The sequence below is a fragment of the Schistocerca piceifrons genome, chromosome 2 (genome assembly GCF_021461385.2).
Source record: "Schistocerca piceifrons isolate TAMUIC-IGC-003096 chromosome 2, iqSchPice1.1, whole genome shotgun sequence".
Taxonomy (NCBI): domain Eukaryota; kingdom Metazoa; phylum Arthropoda; class Insecta; order Orthoptera; family Acrididae; genus Schistocerca; species Schistocerca piceifrons.
In genome coordinates, this window is record NC_060139.1 from 116068949 (window position 1) to 116092378 (window position 23430).

At 39.6% G+C, this 23430-nt stretch overlaps 1 protein-coding gene across 1 annotated transcript in view; it reads right to left on the reverse strand.

Moving 5' to 3' along the window:
• Nucleotides 1–1105: 1105 nt before the first annotated feature.
• LOC124776446 (F-box/SPRY domain-containing protein 1) overlaps nt 1106–23430 on the reverse strand; it is a 68020-nt gene continuing 45695 nt past the window's right edge. The window contains exons 2-3 of the mRNA XM_047251448.1: nt 9092–9182; nt 1106–1704 (exon numbers count right to left, since the gene is read on the reverse strand). Of these exons, the coding sequence (XP_047107404.1) occupies nt 1610–1704; nt 9092–9182 (186 nt within the window). The 3' untranslated portion in view covers nt 1106–1609. The remainder of the gene's footprint in view (nt 1705–9091; nt 9183–23430) is intronic.

The following is a 23430-nucleotide window of genomic DNA, read 5'->3' on the forward strand; positions in this document are numbered from 1 at the left end:
GATGTCAACAACATTTTGTCATAATTTTAAGACAGTAATGAAGAGCCCAAGATGTTCAATTTATAGACTTCACCAGTTACTGATATTGTAAGCTTTGCTTGATGTTCACAAACAGTACATAAAGACAAATAACACTCGAATTTGAATGTGTGTATGTATTAGAAAGAAATGTATGTATGTGAAGTATTCTGTGGTTAAACATATTCACTCTCATCCAAAAAAAATTGCTCCATATTGTAACCAAATATTCTCATAACTTTTGTAAAATAAACCAAACATGATTTAGCAGACAATTTACAACAAAAATAATGTGCTTCAGAACTGGCCCCTACCCCACTTAATTTCAATTATTTTTCTGGATCTGCCATGTGGAAATATATGGATAAAAAGAACAAAATTTTAAGCTCTAATTTGTATCAAGACTGAGAATAATGGTAACAGAGTGGAGCAAAAATTAATACAAATATTATAAGCCAATTCCTATGTTATAAAAAGCACCAAGTATCAGTGTTCTTAAAAATGAATAGTAGTGTGTCTTCAAGAATTTGATTTACAGACATGGAAAAGGAGAATAATTCCAATTACAGTGAACGTCTCTACATGGAAGCACGGGATTAAATTAACATAACCAATCACATAATATCTATGAAATCTGACAGAAAGGAAGGAAAAATATATTCATCTCATACTCCAGAGGCATAAGAATGTGTGCATATGGCACCGGGTAACATTTTTAAGTACAATATATTTACATTAAGCATGGGTAAATAAATACGAGATATCATCAAATCTACTACTCTTCTTCCTTCAAAATTTACAATTTATTGTAAAACATTTAATATATTCCCTGAAAAGTGTGCTGCTGCTGAAAACTGAAGCTCTTTTCTGCAATAACAGGTATTATCTTTTTATCACTGAGTGTCTTGTATTTGTAAATCCTTGAATAGTGAGTTGTAAATTCTGTTACATGACCTATCCTAATAACATATTACTCATATGGCCTGCAAAGAAAGAATTTCAAGTGCAGAGATATTTTGTACCATGAATATGACTTGAAAAATACACTTACTACACTAAATCACAGACAATAATATAACAATAACAAATTTAAAACAAACCTATTAATACTGGCAGCTTTATGAACACTGTGATTTATGCTGATGTCCCTGCATTATTACACTAAACATTCTGGGGGACTCACCATGTGATACGCACACACACATAACAAAATAAAACAAAACATTCTATAATACAATGTGTTAGGAAGATGATGATGATGATGATGCGTTGTTGTGGGTCTGTAAAATGAACTGACAAAGTTATACTGCACTGAGAAAATAAATTTTCATACAATAGTCATGTTTTGTGTCTAAAATTGCCAGATTCAACCTAGAGTGTAAGTAAAATACCTGGAGTGCATTTTGTCAAATGCAAATGACCTGTTGAAAAAACTTCATACTTTACATCACTGTCACCAGAATTTACAACATTATTGTTCACAGCTGATTACTCTTGAGAGTTACAAACAGTTGTTTAGTGACTGAATCATGGTGGGAAACATCAACATATCTCTGGTTCCTCTGAGAGATTGAGTCACATTAACTATGTGTTAGCCATCCAAAGGCGGTCCCAGGTAGACCATGGAAACTTCAGTGTTCCCATACACTGCAGACACCGAAGGATATAGTCTTTTATCTGGGAGACCTGTCAACAAATCATGAATGTCAAAATGAAAGAATTTACTGCTGAAATAGTCACAAGCATTATTTATGTGCATGTCAAGCATAAAAATGCTTCTTGAGGATAAAGTGCTAGTGCTACACCAACAAACTGAGAATTAATTGCACAACTGCTATGAAATATCTACCTATATCAAAGTTTGTGTACAAATTTGGAGCAGTCCAATGGAGTTTTACACCAGTTCACAGTCAGCAGCAGGACTGGATTAAGGTTCAACAGACAGAAGCAGCTACTTGGGGCATCAAACAACACAAGTCACCACTTGGGGCATCAGGTTGAGCAGCGCACCAGAGATGCCCCTAGTGCCAAATTTGTACACAGGGTGCATCACAATTAGTAGTGAAATAAATAAATAAATAAATAAATGCTCACTAAATTTTATTTATTTTGAAGTTCTTGTACCAAGACCATAATGAATGTATTGGGAGGGAGGGCAGGAAGGGTAGTGGAGGTGACTAATGATGTTTCTTGTGTGGAACAAATGTTCTCAAAATGGCCCTGGCTTGCAGTCACATCTTTCAAAGATGAAGGTGACTTCAATTACTTTTGTATTCTAATTACCTAGCAGAAACATTCTATAGATCATAATCAGGCTATCTCATTATAATGCAGAACATGTCTGCCCAGGATATCCTTCAGCAGTCAGCAGTGAAATGATATCCTATGATGTCACAGACGGTTGGTTTCTTATCAACGTCCTAGTTAAGCATTGAGCTCAAAGTCTTGCCAACATAGCTAATGGGAGCAATACTGCAGCTGTTTTCGTGTTTCCATGTTTTAATAAGGAGAATTATGATAGTTTCCTATCAAACATTGTGAAGCTGCTCTGTCTCACTGCTTAAATTAAAAAGAGCAGAGCATCTAATGCCTTATAACTGACACTGGCATTAGAGAAGGGGCACAAGCTCAGACTTGGAAAGGATGGGGAAGGAAATTGACCAAGTAATTTTGTATGGAACCATCCTGGCAACCAACTGAATGATTTAGGAAAACCATAGAACATCTGCATTTCTGTGAACAGATGAGGCTTCGAAGCCCACTCCTCTCAAATGCATGTCACAGTGCCAGCTTGCTTTGTGTTTTCTTTTGCCTTCCTGTGAAGAGGAAGGGCAGTTGTAAACTTCAACAATGCTGTAACCACAACTCCAACTGTTCTTTTTATACAGCTCTGTGATGACAGAAACCTAGTTCAGACTAGCAGGGCAGGTAACTTTATTGAAATTCTTGGACACTGTTGGAGGGGTTGTCATCTGGAACCCTCTGGAGAGGACCATTCTTCATTACACTAGTTCTAAGTATCTCCCAGGTATATTTTGCTAACTGAAATGCTGCATAGTTATCTGCAACTGAGTTGTGCTTAAAACCTGCCAGTCTCACATGCCTGTCTTACATCAGTGAGTGCCACTCCTCATTCCGTCCAGAAACAAGTTGCTTCTGATGCTGGCCTGAAATCTTTGGCACGGATGCACTGAGTCATACGCATTCACTGTATGTTCCAACCATTCCTGTACACTAGTCAACTGGCTGTGCCTGAACAGAAAGATAAAGGATCCAATCTGACAGAATTAATATTTCACTCTTCAGTAGAGTGTACACTGTTGCATAACTTCCTCACAGATTATTAATGTGTGCCAAACTGGAACTTTGATCTGAAACCTTGTCACTCATTCATGGGTACCCTTTGACTGACTGAGCAATCCAGGCATGGCTCATGACCCAACTTCACAAATTTACTAATCCCAAATACCTTGGTGGGTGCTATTCAGGTGGTTCTTTTCATGGACTTTTCACTTTCACAGGTATGTCCAAATAGGGAAGATATCAATGAAGAGCAGGCCTTTAGCAGTTTCTTACTGATAAGTATCTGGAATTATGGATGATGGGCATAATAAGACACTGAGCATACAGAGCAATCCCGTAGCAGCATTAGACATATATCTCTTCTAATTAACTGAGCTTCACTGAACACTGCGTGCACTAAAACTGTCACAAATCTGAAATTGTCGAGGAGTTTCATGATATGGTTGTTGAGAGTTTCAGTGTCTAGGCCTTTATGTGCTGGGAGCAACAAGGAACATATAATTGCCCTACATGGTACATTCAGTTAAAAAGAAACCGCCCACAAGCTACTGACGAAGATGACATGTATGAGCAATTATTTCTTCATAGTGGGCAGGGTGCCACAGCCATGAATTTGTTGAATACTGGTGACAGTTTTTCCACCAAGGCTTTATTTAGTAAGACCACTTCTTAGCTACACAACTAACTTCAGCTTAAAAAGCCATTTTTGAGTGTTTACCTGTATTAAAAAGCACACTAAATTACCATGGCAAAAAAAGAACGCAATGGTGCAAATGTATCATAACTGAAAATTAGTTACCCGGAACTAAGTGCCATATGCATGAAAATGTGATGTGCTACTTTTCATGATAGTTAACATCACATATCTGTGATGTTTTGACATTTAGTCAGTGCACTTAACTTAGTCAATGTTACATCTTTACGCATCTTCTCGCATCTTAAGTGCACCAACTATTATATTGAAACTTCCTGGCAGATTAAAACTGTGTGCCCGACCGAGACTCGAACTCGGGACCTTTGCCTTTCGCGGGCATGTGCTCTACCAACTGAGCTACCGAAGCACGACTCACGCCCGGTACTCACAGGTTTACTTCTGCCAGTACCTCGTCTCCTACCTTCCAAACTTTACAGAAGCTCTCCTGCGAAACTTGCAGAACTAGCACTCCTGAAAGAAAGGATATTGCGGAGACATGGCTTAGCCACAGCCTGGGGGATGTTTCCAGAATGAGACTTTCACTCTGCAGCGGAGTGTGCGCTGATATGAAACTTCCTGGCAGATTAAAACTGTGTGCCCGACCGAGACTCGAACTCGGGACCTTTGCCTTTCACGGGCATGTGCTCTACCAACTGAGCTACCGAAGCACGACTCACGCCCGGTACTCACAGCTTTACTTCTGCCAGTACCTCGTCTCCTACCTTCCAAACTTTACAGAAGTTCTCCTGCGAAACTTGCAGAACTAGCACTCCTGAAAGAAAGGATATTGCGGAGACATGGCTTAGCCACAGCCTGGGGGATGTTTCCAGAATGAGATTTTCACTCTGCAGCGGAGTGTGCGCTGATATGAAACTTCCTGGCAGATTAAAACTGTGTGCCCGACCGAGACTCGAACTCAGTTGGTAGAGCACATGCCCGCGAAAGGCAAAGGTCCCGAGTTCGAGTCTCTATTTTGTACGAGCTGTAAATAAATAGTTGCCACCATTAAAGTTCCAACACTCTCCGCAATATCCTTTCTTTCAGGAGTGCTAGTTCTGCAAGTTTCGCAGGAGAGCTTCTGTAAAGTTTGGAAGGTAGGAGACGAGGTACTGGCAGAAGTAAAGCTGTGAGTACCGGGCGTGAGTCGTGCTTCGGTAGCTCAGTTGGTAGAGCACATGCCCGCGAAAGGCAAAGTTCCCGAGTTCGAGTCTCGGTCGGGCACACAGTTTTAATCTGCCAGGAAGTTTCATATCAGCGCACACTCCGCTGCAGAGTGAAAATCTCATTCTGGAACTATTATATTGTTTGAATTTGCTACCATTTTCATGCATATGGCACCTTGCTCTGTGTAACTATTTCTGTATTACGAGTGTTGGAACTTTAATGGTGGCAACTATTTATTTACAGCTCGTACAAAATAGATACGCCTTTCAAAGTGTTTCTGACCTTCAAAGTAGTCACCAGCATTGGGTATAACCCGTTGCCAGCGATGTAGAAGTTGTAGGATATTCTTAGCAGTGCCAGTTGTGTTGACAGTTCGAGCGGTGCAGTCTATTGGCCGACGAATTTGTAGTAGTTTTGAAGTGAATGCCGTGAAGTGTTTCCTTCAGTTTAAAATCGAGCTGAACTTACGAGGGCTTAAGTCAGGGGAGTGCAGTAGGTGGTATAGTACTTAGCAGCCCCATCAGTCAAACAAATCAGTAACTGTACGTGCTTGAGCACTTTTGATCTCCTTCCTCCCAGTGTTTGCCTATTAATCATCATTAGTCTTTACCATGCGTATTTCTTGATGACTATTTTGATTTATCATTAATCTGAGCAGAGTTAATGAGAAGACTAAGTTAGCACCTGCTGCTTTGCATGGTCTGCACAGATTTTATCTTTCTTTGTTCAAATTTTTATGTTGTTCATGAATTGCAACAACTTCTAAACTTTTCATGCTAAATAAGTTCATAGAAGCAGTGTCTGTGCAGAAAGTACTTCTGACCAAAATGCGATTCTGGTAGCTGGAGTCAGAGGTTTTGTTAATCATGCTTTTTGTACTCTTGTTGTGGTATTTACATCAAAACTTAATCCCCTAATACATATTTCTTTATATCCAACCAGTAAGTGAAACACTAATTTTCATATATTTACCTTTAAACGTTTAATGTAATAAAATATTTTCTTAAAAATTTTCATACCTTTTTTTACCCCCTTAGTGGTTGAATTTACAAAAATGCTTAAACACATATATATATATATATATATATATATATATATTTTATTTCTGACTGAGAAACCATATACCAATTATTGTAGTTCTAGCTTCAAAATTGTCTTAATAATGACATTTTTCAAAAAGCCTTTCACCCTTATTTCACCTCCTTAGGAGCACAATTTCAAACAATCCCTTCTTAAACGATGCCTACATTATAAGATCCACACCCTCTCCTAATTTCAGGTTTTTATTCTTAGCAGTTTGGGTTGGGCATTGATGAGTTGATGAATAAGTCTGGCCCTATTCCATCCCCTTAGAGGTAGAAACAAGTATTTTTTCCATTTCTAAATGAGAAGACAAATATCTGTTGTCATAGATACTGGTATAGCTTTCAAAATGCTTTCACACTCATATTTTCATAAAACAGTTCACCTCCTTAGGGGTTTAGTGTCATAAAACAGTGAAGTGTGTACTTTTTTATTTCTACAAGAGAAGGCAAATGCAAATTTACATAGATTTGTCTTCAAAAAATGCTTGCTTAATGAAATATTTCCATAAAAAATTCCATCGCCTATTTCTCCTCCACACAAGCTCAATTTCAGTGAAACATGTGGTTTTTATTTCCAACCAAGAAGCCAAATTCAAATTTTCATAGATTTACCATTAAAAATGGTTTCATAAGACTCCCCTTTAGGGGCTGAGTTTCCGAACCCACTGGAACACATTTTATTTTATTTATAACTGTTCCAAAAACACAAACACATGTTTTCTATTTTTAACTGAGGATTCAAGTACCAATTTTCATGAAATATTTTAGTACTTCTTTGATACTAATTTTTTCAAAAAACTTTCACCCACAGTTGCACCCCTGTAAGGGTCCAATTTCAAAAAAATGCTGAAACAATTTATTTCTTTATTTCTAACTAAGATACCAAACGCCGATTTTTGCACGTATAGCTTCAAAACTGCCTTAATAGCAAAATGTTTTCAAAACCTTTTCCTTCCCTTAGGGAAGCAATTTCGAAAAATCCCACCGTAAATGATGCCTACAGTATACGATCAAAATCCTCTGTAAATTTCAAGTTTCTATCCTTAGTGGTTTGGGCTCAGCTATGATAAGTCAGTTAATGTGTCAGCCAGTGGGGACATTGCCTTTTATAAATAGAGGTTGTTACATCAAACAATGTCATGCTAGTCACAAGAAATCTAGTACTTAACTGATCTATTGTCATAGAGATTCAGATCATTCTATGCACTGTGTAAGGGCACTAGTGTCCAAAATTAAAGCAACAAACTGCTACTTCCCCATCCTGTATCTAATTCACGATATAATCATACAGACTGTCAACAGATGTCATTATGATCGTGTTCTGCATGGAAGACTGCATTCCAATCAATGGACAACCATGCCAGCAATGACATCACGGGAACTATCAAGCTGGGTAATGTTTGCAAGGTATTCCCACATCCACAATCGCTGTGTACACAGTCACAGACAGTACAGTATTCCACAGAGAAGATAACTATGTACACACTGCTTTGGAGGGCCATAGGAGGAATGGAAGCAGGGGAGTCACAAATTGATATAGCGCGATAGCTTAATGTGAATCGTTCTGTTGCTTCTTGGATCAGGTGACACTTTAGAGAGACTGAAACTGTACCCCAGTGACCAGGACAGGGCCAACCATATGTGACGCCAGAAAGAGTGGACCATTATATGGCTATAACGACACGACAGTACCAACTTAGTACTGTGCTGCAACTGGCATCTGACCTTGCAGTATCCTCTGGATGAGTTATATTGAGGCAAATGGTGTACAGAAGGCTTCAGCAGAGTGACCTTTACTGTTGGAGACCTATTGTTTGTTTACCTCTGGCGTGTTTTCACAGAAGGGAACGTCTGAAGTGGAGCCGTCAACGTGCCACCTCGACCTTCGAACGGTGGTCCAATGTTCTTTTCCCAGATGAGTCTCGATTTGGTCTGGATAGTGATTCCTGACAGATTTGCAACTGAAGGGCACGTGGAATATGATTTTGGGCCCCAAACATTGTGGAAAGAGATCAATATTGAGGAGGATCCCTAATGGTGTGGGCAGGGATTATGTTCACCACTTTAAAAACTTTTCATGATATTGTACACATGAATCAGCAAGGTTTAACTACTGTCAAGTACCATGAGGAGATCTTGGGATCTCAGGCGAGGTTGTTGCGAGTTGCTGTAGGTCCAGACTTCATATCAATGTAAGATATTGCACCCGTGGTGTGATGCGCTTGCTCTCCTGATTTGGATCCCATAGAGAACGTCTGGGAGGCACTACAGAGAGGGGTTGCATCATGTCAGCAGCCATCAACCACTCTCTAAGCCTTTTGAGCAGCTCTGCAGGAAGAATGGGCATTATTGCCTCAACATGAGATTGATCACATCATTCACAGCATGTCCCATCATAGTCAGGCCTGTACTGGTGCCAGATGTAGTCACACCTCATACTGAGCACATTAACCAGTTGACGGAATGTGTGGGAAAATCCATTAAGTTGGCAAAAACGAAGAACATTTTTGTCTACTATTATGCAAGTTGCATATGATTACCTACTGTATTCTTTACAATGTTTCTATGTTAGTATCACCTGTTTATACTGTTTTGTGGCAAAATAAGAACAACCTTGCAAAATTTCCATTTGTTGTTTTAATTTTGTACACCAGTGTCTAATGTCACTAGCGCACTACACAGTGGATAGTTATAATTGAGTTACCAGTACATGGCATTGTAATTAAACACACTCAAAAAGTCAAGAAATTAATACACAAACATTTTCAAAGGTATGCAAAGTAGATAATTGTAGACAAATGTAAGCAGTAATGCAAACATCACTTACCTCTGAAAGCAACACCAAGGAACTCATAATTTTTTTCGAATGACAATGTATTATCATCACAATCGAGTATAACTCTTATTCTTTCGCCAACCTAAGACAAAACAAATAGAAACAGTAGTTAAGATTTGAGGATCACAAATCTACATATCTGTGTGATAATGACATATCAGTAATTTCATGTGTAACTTAAAACAATGATGATACCTATCAATGATAGAAACATTATGAAATTTAGCTTCTGCTTATTACCAAACTGATTCTGTTCTGAAGCAAAACAAAACCTGAGATGGACATATGGATAATGTGCTCAACCTTTGCAATACAAGTTGTGACTGGAAATGACAACAAAGTTAAATCAAATTACATTTAGAACATTCGTTTGTTTCCATTTGGACATTACATCATAAAGAAAAAACAAACAACTGGAGAAGCAGTAGCACCCGAAAGAAATACCAAAATGTGGTACAAATTTCTGGCTGGAATCAGTCCCAATCATTTTAGCTATCAGTTTCTTTACAACATCAATCACAACATTTTACATGAAAAGTACATTCATAAGCTTGTATAGCTCCTCTTTTTGTCTTGGTTATCTCTTTTGCTGTTTGGCTTATGCTTATGCGATATCTACCAACGCTTCCATATTTTTCTTAAGAAGTTATATTCCCCTAACATTTTTGTAATCATACATTTTATTTGTACTATTATTTCTGACCTACCTTTTTGCAACTCTATAAGCACACTTTAAAGGGTGCAGGGAGGGAGAGAGAACACCCATACTATTAGTAACATAAAATACTCATTACTTTCAATAAAAGTCATGATTAGTGATTAACTGGTACACTGACTGCTCATCTATGTCAGAGACATCAATGTCTACCTATTCTTCTCAAAACAAACTGTGATCGTGTTAGATACTGAATGTGGACATTTGATCAAATTTTCCAGTTTACTGCAGATCTAAAAAGAAAAACAAATAATACTAATTTCAAATCTAGACATGACATGCCTCAGTCAAGTTGTGAAATTTGTTTCAAATGCTCCCAATGTCACAAAGTGAAAATAACTATTTTCTTGGAAGAAAGATGGTAAAATCTCGTTGTCCAGCACCTCAATGTAACTGTTCTGATACAAGATAAATGTCACCTCAACCAAAGGACTGACTTTCATGTAATTTAAACATCCATGAAATGTCACAGTCTCCCCCATATTTTGCTGCTCCTAATTTGTTGTCTTCCTCTAAGGTTTTCAGAAGTTTACGGTAAACTTGTCAATGTGTATCATTCACACTTTATCATGATTGTGATTTGTTTAATCAAATAGTGGATTTCCAGCCCACTGTTCCTGTTCTCTAAAACCAGGCAACTTTGTAGGCAGAAGTGAGTAAGGACTTCACTCTCACAACTGTGCACCAAATAATCTCCTAATACAATTTTCTTAGTTCCTACATCACTGAGGTGTGGACTTTTCCTTACAAGCTGTTACACATATTGGACATATTTACAGTTGTGGTATATTGTAAGCATATTGTGGTCAGAAATCTAATGTTAATTTCATGTGACTAGAAAGTTTCCAATGTCATCAAGCCAAAAATGTATCATACAGTGATACACGAGTGGATATGTGTAAATTCTGCTGTATGAACTTTAATTTGTCCAAAGGCAGTCACCCCTTTCTTGGCATTTCCTCTCAAATTTTGCATTTTCACACGACAAATGAGAGAGGCATTGAGCTATACTGCCTCCATGGAGACTGAATACTAATTTACAATCAACAAGTCTTTGATTCTCCTTTACCACTCCCTAATTGTTGCTCCTATTTCTTAAGAAGAGGAAACCAAATTTTAAGACACTTGAGAATATTTAGTCTTGTTTTGTGTGTTTTTGTTGTTTTTATTATTTCTGTGAATTCAGCAATCATGTATTTCATTATTCATTTTCCAGTTTTCCACACCTGATATTTTTCTTTACATCATATTTAGGAGTGTAGATTACTGATGCACTTAGTACACAAACAGTGATGGCATGCACTTCACACTGCTTCGTAGAGTGCAGATGGGGATGTACAACAAAGGTACAGAGAAGAAATATACAGGGTGGTCCATTGATAGTGACCGGGCCAAATATCTCACGAAATAAGCATCAAATGAAAAAACTACAAAGAACGAAACTCGTCTAGCTTGAAGGGGGAAACCAGATGACGCTATCGTTGGCCCGCTAGGTGGTGCTACCATAGATCAAACGGATATCAACTGCATTTTTAAAAAAAGGAACCCACATTTTTATTACATATTTGTGTCGTACATAAAGAAATATAAATGTTTTAGTTAGACCACTTTTTTCGCGTTGCGATAGATGGTGGTGTAATAGTCACAAACGTATAAGTACGTGGTATCATGTAACTTTCCGCCAGTGCGGATGGTATTTGCTTCAGGATACATTACCCCTGTTTACCAATTGCAGAAAAGGTCAATATCGTGTTGATATATGGCTATTGTGATCAAAATGCCCAACGGGCGTGTGCCATGTATGCTGCTCAGTATCCTGGACAACATCATCCAAGTGTCCGGACTGTTCGTCGGATAGTTACGTTATTTAAGGAAACAGAAAGTGTTCAGCCACATGTGAAATGTGCCCAAGTAGGTGTTTTAGCTGCTGTCGCGGCTAATCCGCACATCAGTAGCAGACAAATTGCACGAGAATCGGGAATCTCAAAAACGTTGGTGTTAAGAATGCTACATCAACAACGATTGCACCCATACCATATTTCTATGCACCAGGAATTGCATGGCGATGACTTTAAACGTCATGTACAGTTCTGCCACTGGGCACAAGAGCAATTACAGAATGATGACAGATTTTTCTGCACGCGCTCTATTTAGCGACGAAGCATTATTCACCTACAGCGGTAACGTAAACCGGCATAATGTGCACTATTGGGCAACGGAAAATCCACGATGGCTGAAACAAGTGGAACATCAGCGACCTTGGCGGGTTAATGTATGGTGCGGCATTATGGGAGGAAGGATAATTGGCCCCCATTTTATTGATGGTAATCTAAATGGTGCAATGTATGCTGATTTCCTATGTAATGTTCTACCGAAGTTACTACAAGATTTTTCACAGCACGACAGAATGGCGAGGTACTTCCAACATGATGGATGTCCGGCACATAGCTCATGTGCGGTTGAAGCGGTATTGAATAGCATATTTCATGACAGGTGGATTGGTCGTCGAAGCACCATACCATGGCCCGCATGTTCACCAGATCTGACGTCCCCGGAATTCTTTCTGTGGGGAAAGTTGAAGGATATTTACTATTGTGATCCACCGACAACACCTGACAACATGCATCAACGAATTGTCAATATATGTGCAAACATTATGGAAGGCGAACTACTCGCTGTTGAGAGGAATGTCGTTACACATATTGCCAAATGCATTGAGGTTGACGGACATCACTTTGAGCATTTATTGCATTAATGTGGTATTAACAGATAATTACGCTGTAACAGCCTGCGTTCTCATAAATTATAAGTTCACAAAGGTACATGTATCACATTCGAACAACCAAAATAAAATGTTCAAACGTATTTACGTTCTGTATTTTAATTTAAAAAACCTACCTGTTACCACCTGTTCGTCTAAAATTGTGATCCATATGTTTGTGACTATTACAGCGCCATCTATCACAAAGTGAAAAAAGTGGTCCAACTGAAACATTCATGCTTCTTTACTTACTACATGAATATGTAATAAAAATGGGGGTTCCTATTTTAATAATGCAGTTGATATCCGTTTGACCTATGGCAGCGCCATCTAGTGGGCCAACCATAGCACCATCTGGTTTCCCCCTTCAAGCTAGACAAGTTTTGTTCTTTGTAGTTTATGTGTTTAACACTTATTTCGTGAGATATTTGGCCTGGTCACGATCAATGGACTACCCTGTATAAATAAAAACAAAACAAAATGCGACAGATACCACTACATGAAATTCATTTTTGGGAGTGAATACAGAACATTACTCATAGCCACGTGAATAATGAACATGAAACAAGGAGCAGTTTACAGCATCTATCTGCCACAACCTCTAGCCTTTCGTTGAAAAACTGGAGAATAAGGTTTTACAACAGCCTCAAGTGGAAGAGTACTGCTTGTGAAAGGCAGGAATCTACATATGAATCAGCATAGTTACAATCATTAATGTTCTTTAAATTATAGTTACCCCTCATCAGTCTAATGAACTACAAATTGTGAACTTGCGTATCACAGAAACTACTCAACTATGGTGAACTGATGTGTGCAACACAGAAACATGTAACAGAAAGCGGTATTTATATTAGCTTTCAAGTTCTTGCCCTTTTTATAATAAAAGTACACACACACACACACACACACACACACACACACACACAACCATGCAGACAACCAAACACACACACTTTCTGCCACAGCATGACTGACTACTGTTGGTTGTCACCTATAGAAAGCAACCATGGAAGCTCCAGGTATGAATATAAGTAATGTAGGAAAAGACAGATTGCTACTTATCACACAGAAGACACGTTAAGTTGCAGACAGGCACAGTTAAAGGAAACTTACTTACAGCTGGGACTGAAACCTTTATATAAGTGTCTTTTCATTGTGCCTGTCTGCAACTTAACATGCCTTTTATAAATAAGTAGCGCACTATTGAAAGCAGTTGCCTGGGCTAATGGAGGTGGGGCAGGGGGTCTGATGGACACACAAGGCAAGGAGGAGGTAGTGGGATATAGCGAAGCAGATCTTTCAACAGATGAGTCAGTGGCGACACAAGACAACAAAAGGTGTTCAGACAGTACTGGCATAAGCTGTCACCAGCATGAATATCAATAGTACGCGCTGGATCAAGCGCGCCTATTAGAAGAGACGCCAAAGACAGACTCGCAAGCAACGTACCGCCGACACCCTCTCGACCACAAGTATTTAGAATGCCGCCACTGACCAGAGGGCTCAGTCTGAGTCTCAGTCACTAGCTCAGTCACTAGTTCAGTCACTATCCTAGTTGGCTCCGTCAGTTCACATCACTGGCTACGAGAGTGTATAGCGACTGGAGTAGTGTTTATAGCGGGACTTGTACTTCACCAGCAGTGCAGCAATGTGGTCTATTATTTGATGTGCTTGTACCACAATACACGGATTCTCTTTAAGATAATATAAATAAAGAACCCTGCAACATGTTGCAGTTGTGCTGTAGAAAGAGGATACCGTCCACCAAACAACATCCTCTGCCTTGATTCCTATGGTACAAGACTCAACAGCGGCAATGAGGACAATACAGTGGGGACGGTGATGCAACAGTGTCGATTAGGATACAGCAGTGGCGATGAGGATAATTCCGTGGGGATCAAAGTTAATCAACTTGGCCGACGATTTTGCTTACTTCTCTTGTAGCTTGCAGGAATGCTCATTTCTATTTGCTCAATTGTTGTTGTGTTCTTGCATGTATTCCAGGAGGGTGCCACAGAACTAATGAAATTTCTCTTTTCAGAAGTTTTTCTTGTTTTTTGATATAATGTATTTGTGTAAACCATGGCTACCCTGCGGCCTCCACCCCCTGCCCCCTGCACCTCAGCCACAGACGGCCAATATGATCGATCTAACACAAGTTTTTCAGTTTCAGGACCAACAAATTGCTGCCTTACTGATGATGGGACAACAACTACTGGCTGAGCAAGCTGCGTCAGCCACACGACCAACCAACAAACTAGCCCAACAAGTGCTGCTGACCAACATACCAATGTTCCAGCAATTTAACAACTGACTGACTCAGTTCCAAGCACATTGTCAAGTTCATCAGGTTGAAGGTACTGTAAAGTTAGAATACTTCCTTTCAATTGTGGGGTCCCCAGCGTTCAGGTTAATACAAAAACTATTCCCAACTGCTTATCCCAAGAAACTCAACTATGACCACGTAATTGCAGCATAACTCAGTGTTATGACCAGCAAGTCCAAGTAGCTGCAGCTAGATATCTTTTCTTACATTTGCAGAAAAAGCCAGAACAGACGTACTGTCAGTGGTACACAGAATTAATGAGCATGACTAGGAAGTGTAAATTTAAGTGTAGTTGTGGCAACTTTTACAGTTATTTAATGATAAGGGATGCAATAACATTCAATATCCCAGATAGTAGAATATGGGGCCAGATTCTAAAGTACTCAAATCCATCGCTTTCCCAAGTGTTTCAAATCTTAGAGCAATATGATCCAGGTGCCACAGCGGCTGATAAGTTTGACCAGGCACCGATTTGTGGGTCGAGTTGCCCCTTGTTCGCAACCACCCCTAGCAGCCCCATAATGAGCACGTACACAGCCATGCAGACAGCCACATAGACATGTAAACAGGCCTGTGAATTTAGTGAAGTCTTGCCCTAGATGTTTTGCTCACCATAAAAGACAGGATTGCCCATCACGTAACACAACATGTTACACATGTGGAGAAAAGGCTATGTCCCAGCAACTTGTTTGCAATGGCAGAGAAACACCAATTTTGCCCACTCCCAGAAAAAACAGGCTTGTGCACATGCAGTGGATGTTGTGTTTTCCAAACCTACAACAGTCTCTTCTCGCCCTATTGCTGTGCAACGATGTTCTAACAAACTATTTGTCTTATTATGAATTGCTATCCATCGTGTGAACTTTCAGTTAGACACAGGTGTCTCGGTCACTTTCCTTAATCATTCCATATACAAACAATTAGGCTCACCATGTCTTCCTAAATCTAGCAAGCACTTCACTGCTTACAAAAAAACAGGAAATTCCAGTGCTTGGACAGTGTAGCTTGCCTGCCACTTACAAATTTCACGCTACGACAGTGAATTTTACTGTGTTGAAATAAAGAGATAGTGAGAACATGTTCAGTTTAGATGCCTTTGATTTGTTTGGCCTTTCAGTATTGGCTGTTGCACCAAATGACAGTGTCAGTAGCTTGCTTAAAGAATTTCCTGAATTATTTTCCAAAGGAATGGGAAAAGATAATAACTTTGTAATGCATGTTACATTGAAAGACAATGCACAGCCTAAGTTTTTCTATGCCCGCCCTGCTCTAATTTCTTTATGAGACAAAGTAACCAGTGGATTGAAAGAATTGCAAGATAATGGTGTAATTGCTCCCATTCAAGCTAGCCAATGGGCAAGTCTTTTGTTTTGTTGCCTAAGCCTTCTGTCGCATCTGCACTTGTATTGACTTCAAGTCTACAGTCAATCACATACAATAGTTGATACTTATCCAATAGTTCGGCCTGACGAACTGATGGACGGGCTTGGTGGAGGACACTACTTTTCTAAGACAGATTTGCATGATGCATACTTGCAAATTCCATTGGATGAAGAAACACAGAAAGTGTTTGTTGTAAATACACACTTAGGACAGCTCAAGTATTTGTTTGACCTCAGTGCATTGGAGAAGTATGTGCAGAAAATGGGGGTTACGGCCGGAAAAGACCCACCATGGTTTAACAGCGCAATTTGGAAAATGCTCAGGAAGCAAAGACAGTTGCACTCACGGTACAGGAAAGATCGGGAGAATGAGGACAAGAGATTCGTGTTGCTGTAAAAAGAGCGATGCGCGAAGCATACAACCACTACCACCGTCATACCTTAGCAAAAGATCTTGCTGAAAACCCAAGGAAATTCTGGTCTTACGTAAAATCGGTAAGCGGGTGACAGGCTTCCATCCAGCCACTCACTGATCAGTCTGGCCTGGCAATGGAACACAGCAAAATGAAAGCTGAAATTTTAAATTTAGCATTTGAGAATACTTTCACGCAGGAGGATCATACAAACATACTGGCGTTTGAGTCTCGTACTGATTCCCGTATGGAGGACATCCCTGGGGTTGTGAAGCAGCTGAATGGGTTGAAAATAAATAAATTGACAGGTCCTGATGGGATTCCAATTCGGTTTTACAGAGAGTACTCTACTGCACTGGCTCCTTACTTAGCTTCCATTTATCGCGAATCTCTTGCCCAACGTAAAGTCCCGAGCGACTGGAAAAAAAGCGGACGCCTGTATATAAGAAGGGTAGAAGGACGGATCCTCAAAATTACAGACCAATATCCTTAACATTGGTTCGTTGCAGGATTCTCGAACATATTCTCGGTTTGAATATAATGAATTTCCTTGACACAGAGAAGTTGCTGTCCATGCATCAGCACGGCCTTAGAAAGCATCGCTCCTGTGAAATGCAACTCGCCCTTTTTTCACATGATATCTTGCAAACCATAGATGAAGGATATCAGACTGATGCCATATTCCTTGACTTCCAGAAAGCATTTGACTCGGTGCCCCACTACAGACTCCTAACTAAGGTACGAGCATATGGGATTGGTTCCCAAATATGTGAGTGGCTTGAAGACTTCTTAAGTAATAGAACCCAGTACGCTGTCCTCAATGGTGAGTGTTCATCGGAGGTGAGGGTATCATCTGGAGTGCCCCAGGGAAGTGTGGTAGGTCCGCTGTTGTTTTCTATCTACATAAATGATCTTTTGGATAGGGTGGATAGCAATGTGCGGCTGTTTGCTGATGATGCTGTGGTGTACGGGAAGGTGTCGTCGTTGAGTGACTGTAGGAGGATACATGTTGACTTGGACAGGATTTGTGATTGGTGTAAAGAATGGCAGCTAACTCTAAATATAGATAAATGTTAATTAATGCAGATGAATAGGAAAAAGAATCCCATAATGTTTGAATACTCCATTAGTAGTGTAGCACTTGACACAGTCACGTCGATTAAATATTTGGGTGTAACATTGCGGAGCGATATGAAGTGGGACAAGCATGTAATGGCAGTTGTGGGGAAGACGGATAGTCATCTTCGGTTCATTGGTAGAATTTTGGGAAGATGTGGTTCATCTGTAAAGGAGATCGCTTATAAAACACTAATACGACCTATTCTTGAGTACTGCTCGTGCGTTTGGGATCCCTATCAGGTCGGATTGAGGGAGGACATAGAAGCAGTTCAGAGACAGGCTGCTAGATTTGTTACTGGTAGGATTGATCATCACGCGAGTGTTATGTAAATGCTTCAGGAACTCGGGTTGAGTCTCTGGAGGAAAGGAAGTGTTCTTTTCATGAATCGCTACTGAGGAAATTTAGAGAACCAGCATTTGAGGCTGACTGCAGTACAATTTTACTGCCGCCAACTTCCATTTCGCAGAAAGACCACAAAGATAAGATAAGAGAGATTAGGGCTCGTACAGAGGCATATAGGCAGTCATTTTTCCCTTGTTCTGTTTGGGAGTGGAACAGGGAGAAAAGATGATAGTTGTGGTACGAGGTACCCTCCGCCACGCACCGTATGGTGGACTGCGGAGTATGTATGTAGATGTAGATGTCGTGCTTCCGCACCCACCATTTTTCAACGTTACTTGGAGCAGGTGACTGCAAAAGTGCTGTTTAGTTCAAACTACCTGGCGATATTGTCATCTCAGGTCATATTGCCAGGAACATATCGCCAATTTGTGTACTCTTTTTCAAGTGTTGTCAGAAGACAACAGTGTGGCAGTTTGGGTGGGTGGGGTGGGGGTGGGGGGTGGGGGGGGGGGAATGTGCCGGTGTAAGCTGTCGCCAGCATACCGGTCAGCAAACATGTAGCGAGATCAATAGTAGGCACTAGATCAAGCACACCTATCAAGAGAGAGGCCAAAGACAGACTCGCAAGCAATGCGCTGCCAACACCCTCTTGACCACAAGTATTTAGATTGCCGCCGCTGACAGGAGGGCTCAGTCTCAGTCACTATCCTAGTTGGCGTCTGTCAGTTCACATCACCAGCTATGAGAGTTTATAGTGACTGGAGTTGTTTTTATAGTGGGACTTTCACTTCAACAGCAGTGAGGCTAACATGGACTATTATTTGAAGAGCTTGTATCATAACACATGGATTCTCTTAAAGATAAGTAGCTTCCTGTTCATGTAAATAAAGAACTCTGTTATACATGTGTGCAGTTGTGTTGTAGAAAGAGGATACCAGCCAACAAACAAAGTCCTCTCCCTTGATTCCTACAAGACTCAACACAGATGGTAGACCATAAAACAGATATTGAGAAAAGGCAGGGGAAGCGACAGAAAAAGGGATGAGGAGAAGGGTGGAAAAAAGGAGAGGAACATGGAGATGAAGATGGAAACAGGAAGGTGAGAAGGATGGGGGGGAGGGGGTGGGGGAGGGGTGGTGAGGAGAGGGGGGGGAGAGGGGAGGGGGGGGAGGGAGAGTGCCTGCATGGTGTGGGGAGAAAGGAGTACAGAATTTGGACAGGAAAGCAATGGTGAAGATAAAAGAAAGAAGAGAGGAGGAAAAAGGTATGGTGAGGTTGTGGGAAATAGGTGAGCAGAGATTTAGATTTAGGTCAGGGAAATTGCATATCCTGTGCTCTCACAATCCCCCCCCCCCCCCCCCCAACAAATTTCCACTAACGTGCTTTCCACTTCCTCACCTAATCTCTTTCCTTCTCTCTTCTGTCCTTTTCACTCCTTTCCTGCCCTGATTTGTACTCCCTTCTCCCATCATTCTTCCTCCCCACAACATATGGGGTCTCTCTCTCTCTCTCTCTCTCTCTCTCTCTCTCTCTCTCTCCCCCCCCTTCCCCCCTTTCTTCAACCCTCTCCATTTCTCTTTTCCTTTTCCTCTCCATCTTCCTCTTGATCTTCATCGTTCCTTTCCCCCCCCCCTCCCCACCCCTCTCTCCCATCCTCTGCCCCTCTCCGTATCTCTTTTATTTTCTAGCCTCTGAATTCCTTTCATCTTGTTGTGTAGCCACTGAACAATCTGATAAAAGACCTGCCCTGCTCTATCCCACTACCCCCTCCTTGCCTCGCGTGTCCTCCTCTACCCCTCTTCATCTCCATCGGCCCACGTAACTGCTTTCAGTAAACAGTAATCAATTATCTTGCTGCAACTATGGGAATCTGTGTTTGGATGGGTGTCTGTGTGGTTGTGTGTTTGTATGTGTACTTTTACTATAAAAAGAGTAAAAGCTCAAAAGCTAGAGTGAATACTGTTCTCTGTTAAGTGTTCGTATGCTCCACACATCAGTTCGCTACAAGTGAATGGTTGCCTTTCCCTTATTTTAAGTACTGTTCCATTCAGAAATTTCCACTATTGTTATATCACAGGAACTGAATTTTCTAATAAAGTTCACTGCCAAAATGATCTTATTTCATTAATTACATAATTAAATTATCTCTTTGCTGTTGCATGGGCTGCATACTGCAGTACTGTTGACAACAGATACTTCAGAGACTTACTGTCAAAGGCTGCCATAGTTACACTAACCAAGGAACACAAGCATTCAAAGAAACAGGAGTGCTTATGTTTGGCCTTAACTATTCACCATCTTTTGAGTGTTAATTCATTTAGGTCAGATACTCTTCTTGGGTCCCCAAAGTGTTACCTCATTTGTAGCAGATGTTTTTCATGGATAATTATAGTGTAAAAATGGCTGCCACATCCACACTCATATAACATTGCAAGCTTTCCATGCATTCTCACAATTACTGGTACTGCTATCTCACCATCATATTTCATGGATATCCCGTCAGAGAACTGTTGTAGACCAGAAAATACTTTTTGCATTAAGTTACTTCAATCAGCCCATACCTTTACATATTTTTTTCTCTATGTCCTTACAACACCATATTTTTCTTTTTTTGTATACTCCAGTTTTCATCAGGACTAAACTGTCATCCTAATAGGCCGTGTAGGATTTTCATATGAAGTTAGCTGAATTATGTCCTGGGGATGTTACAAAGCCATGGAACTTCAATATGGAACCTTCCACATGTTACCAGAAATTATGTTGATGCCTGTGATGGAGAAACATTAGCAGCAATGCTGAGTCTGTTAAATGGTAGATAACTCAGCTTATTTCCTACAGCCTTTCAGCATCGTGCACCCATTTCCATGCACCACCACTGTCCTGGTTAAAGCGGTTGAACATTCTGATCTCAACAGCATTTTTGATGACAGAACTCCAGTAGGTAGATGTAAGGACTTAGATACTTGTTTCATTGAATATAATCACATGTTTGTTTATTAAATCGTGTTTTGCAAAGGAAATGTGTCGAAACTGTGACTTTTTAACGATGTGTTGGTGCTTTATTCTCAATTCCGAAATCATTTGTATTGGCAAACCAGTTTAACTGCTACCATATTCATAAGGAATTTTACTAATTACAGGAACACTGAGACTACACAGCATCTCTCTAGTTTTCTTGCGTAGTTGGAAAAATGGAATGAATATCTTTTCTTGTCCAGGACTCAGATGCTGAATGCAGCCTCACAAACAACCATACAATTAGGTCTGATGAAAGAAAATCTTATGCTGTGCAGCTACCTACTTGGATTTTGTCATCAAAGAAGCTTCCGAGATCAAAATGTTTAACAACAACTTTAAATAGGACAGTCACTACACTCATGAATGGGTACTCAATTTGCGAAGCCTACAGAGAAATATGCTTAGTTATTTACCATCTAATGGAATGAGCATCACTAAAAATGTTCCTCCACAATAGAAACCAACATAATCTCTGGTAGAATACGGAAGCTCCATGATTGTAAATTAAAAAGCTCCCACCCAATAAAAACTCTATAATCAATTATTAAATAATAAACACTTGAAATAAAAATTGTAGTATGACAGTTAACTTCTGATAAGAATGACAGAGGAAGTAACTGAAAGCTTGAATATAAAAAAGTTTGAGTATAAAAATAAATCTGATATGGTAAGAAAAGCACGAAATGTTTTTAGTACAAGAATGTCTTTGGCTTTATTTTCATTGTCACCATTGTGAAGTGTCAAAGGAGAATAATGAGTGAAACATAAGTCATAAAAATAAAATATAGGGATAATGAGATCCTCACTATTCAGGAGAGAACCAGGGAATCACTATCATCCATCCAGGATAACTGAAAGTCAGCAATAAGGAGTTGCTGGTACTCTGGATTTCAATGGCATTTTCTGAGTGAGCTGCAACAACTCCATGGGATCACTACTACTTTGGATTCAAGAATGACAATCTTCAATTAACAAAGTGACATTCTGGAAATAATGCCAGATGAGATTTATAAAACTATTCACGGTAGAAAGAAATGTAAGGTGCCTCAATTTGGTGTTTCAATGGAGATTATTAAAGAAAGAGAAAAGTTAATGCAACAGGAACTTTGAAAATGATTTACAGGATAATGGAAAGAAATACAATAGCCCAAAACTAGATCAGAGCTATAAATGCTCTACTTCATAAGAAAGGAGATGGATGAGATGTAAAATACTAAAGATTTATCAGTCTCCTTTCCAGATATTCATTAAAATTATCACAATAAACCATTAATTTTACTCACGCAATTTAATAAGTTGGCTATGGAAAAGGTTACAGCACAGTGTATCATTTGCAAGTTCTGAATGAAATTATAAAATGGAGCAATGAGTTGAATTATGACTTTTGCTGTGGCTCATACATTTTTTGAAAGCTTTGACTCAGTTTCAACAAAATCTATGCTAACAACCCTTGAGAAACAGGAAAGTAATTCAGTAGAAATACGTCAATGTTACAGGCTCTATTAGAATTCATCAAGACTGTGTGAAGTTCAGAACTGAAGCTGGGGATCATACAAGCAAATACAATAATACCGAACTATTCACAGCAGTTCAAGAAGAAATTTTCAGATGCTTAAATTGGAAAAACAAAGAAGGAATGGGTGTTAATGGTACATGTCCGAACTGTCCTCTTTTTGTAGGTGACTTTGTACTGATGTATCTAGAGTAGATAAACTTCAACTACCAGTAGAACACAAAAAATAAAGTTTGAAAGGAGGCCTGAAAATCAATTATAATTAAGTATAAAATAATATATAATCAGCACACTGAAGTGAAAATAGCACAAATTAAAAATGAAATTATTGAGTTTATGTATTTAGGGAAGCTAAAGACAATAACTAAATGGACTGAAGAAGAAATTAACATAAGATTAAAAATTACCAGGAATGTATTTAGGAAAGCAAGGAGTGTCTCTGAAACTAAGCTTTCAAGGTGTCTGAAAGAGAGAGTTTACAGTCAGCTTTGACTCAAGGTGGGGAGACCTGAACTTTTAAGGCGAAAAATATTTGGAGACTGAGGGTTACTAGACGTACAATGGATGGTTGTGTGCTGGGTATCATTAGATGAGGCATAAAAACAAACAAATGGGTCACAGGACATATTGATATAGAAGAAATAATTGTGACTGTAATCAAAATGAGACTTATAGCCAGGAAAACTGATGGTAGATGGCCTTAAGGAAATTGTTTACTGGATTCCAATAGATATCAGTAC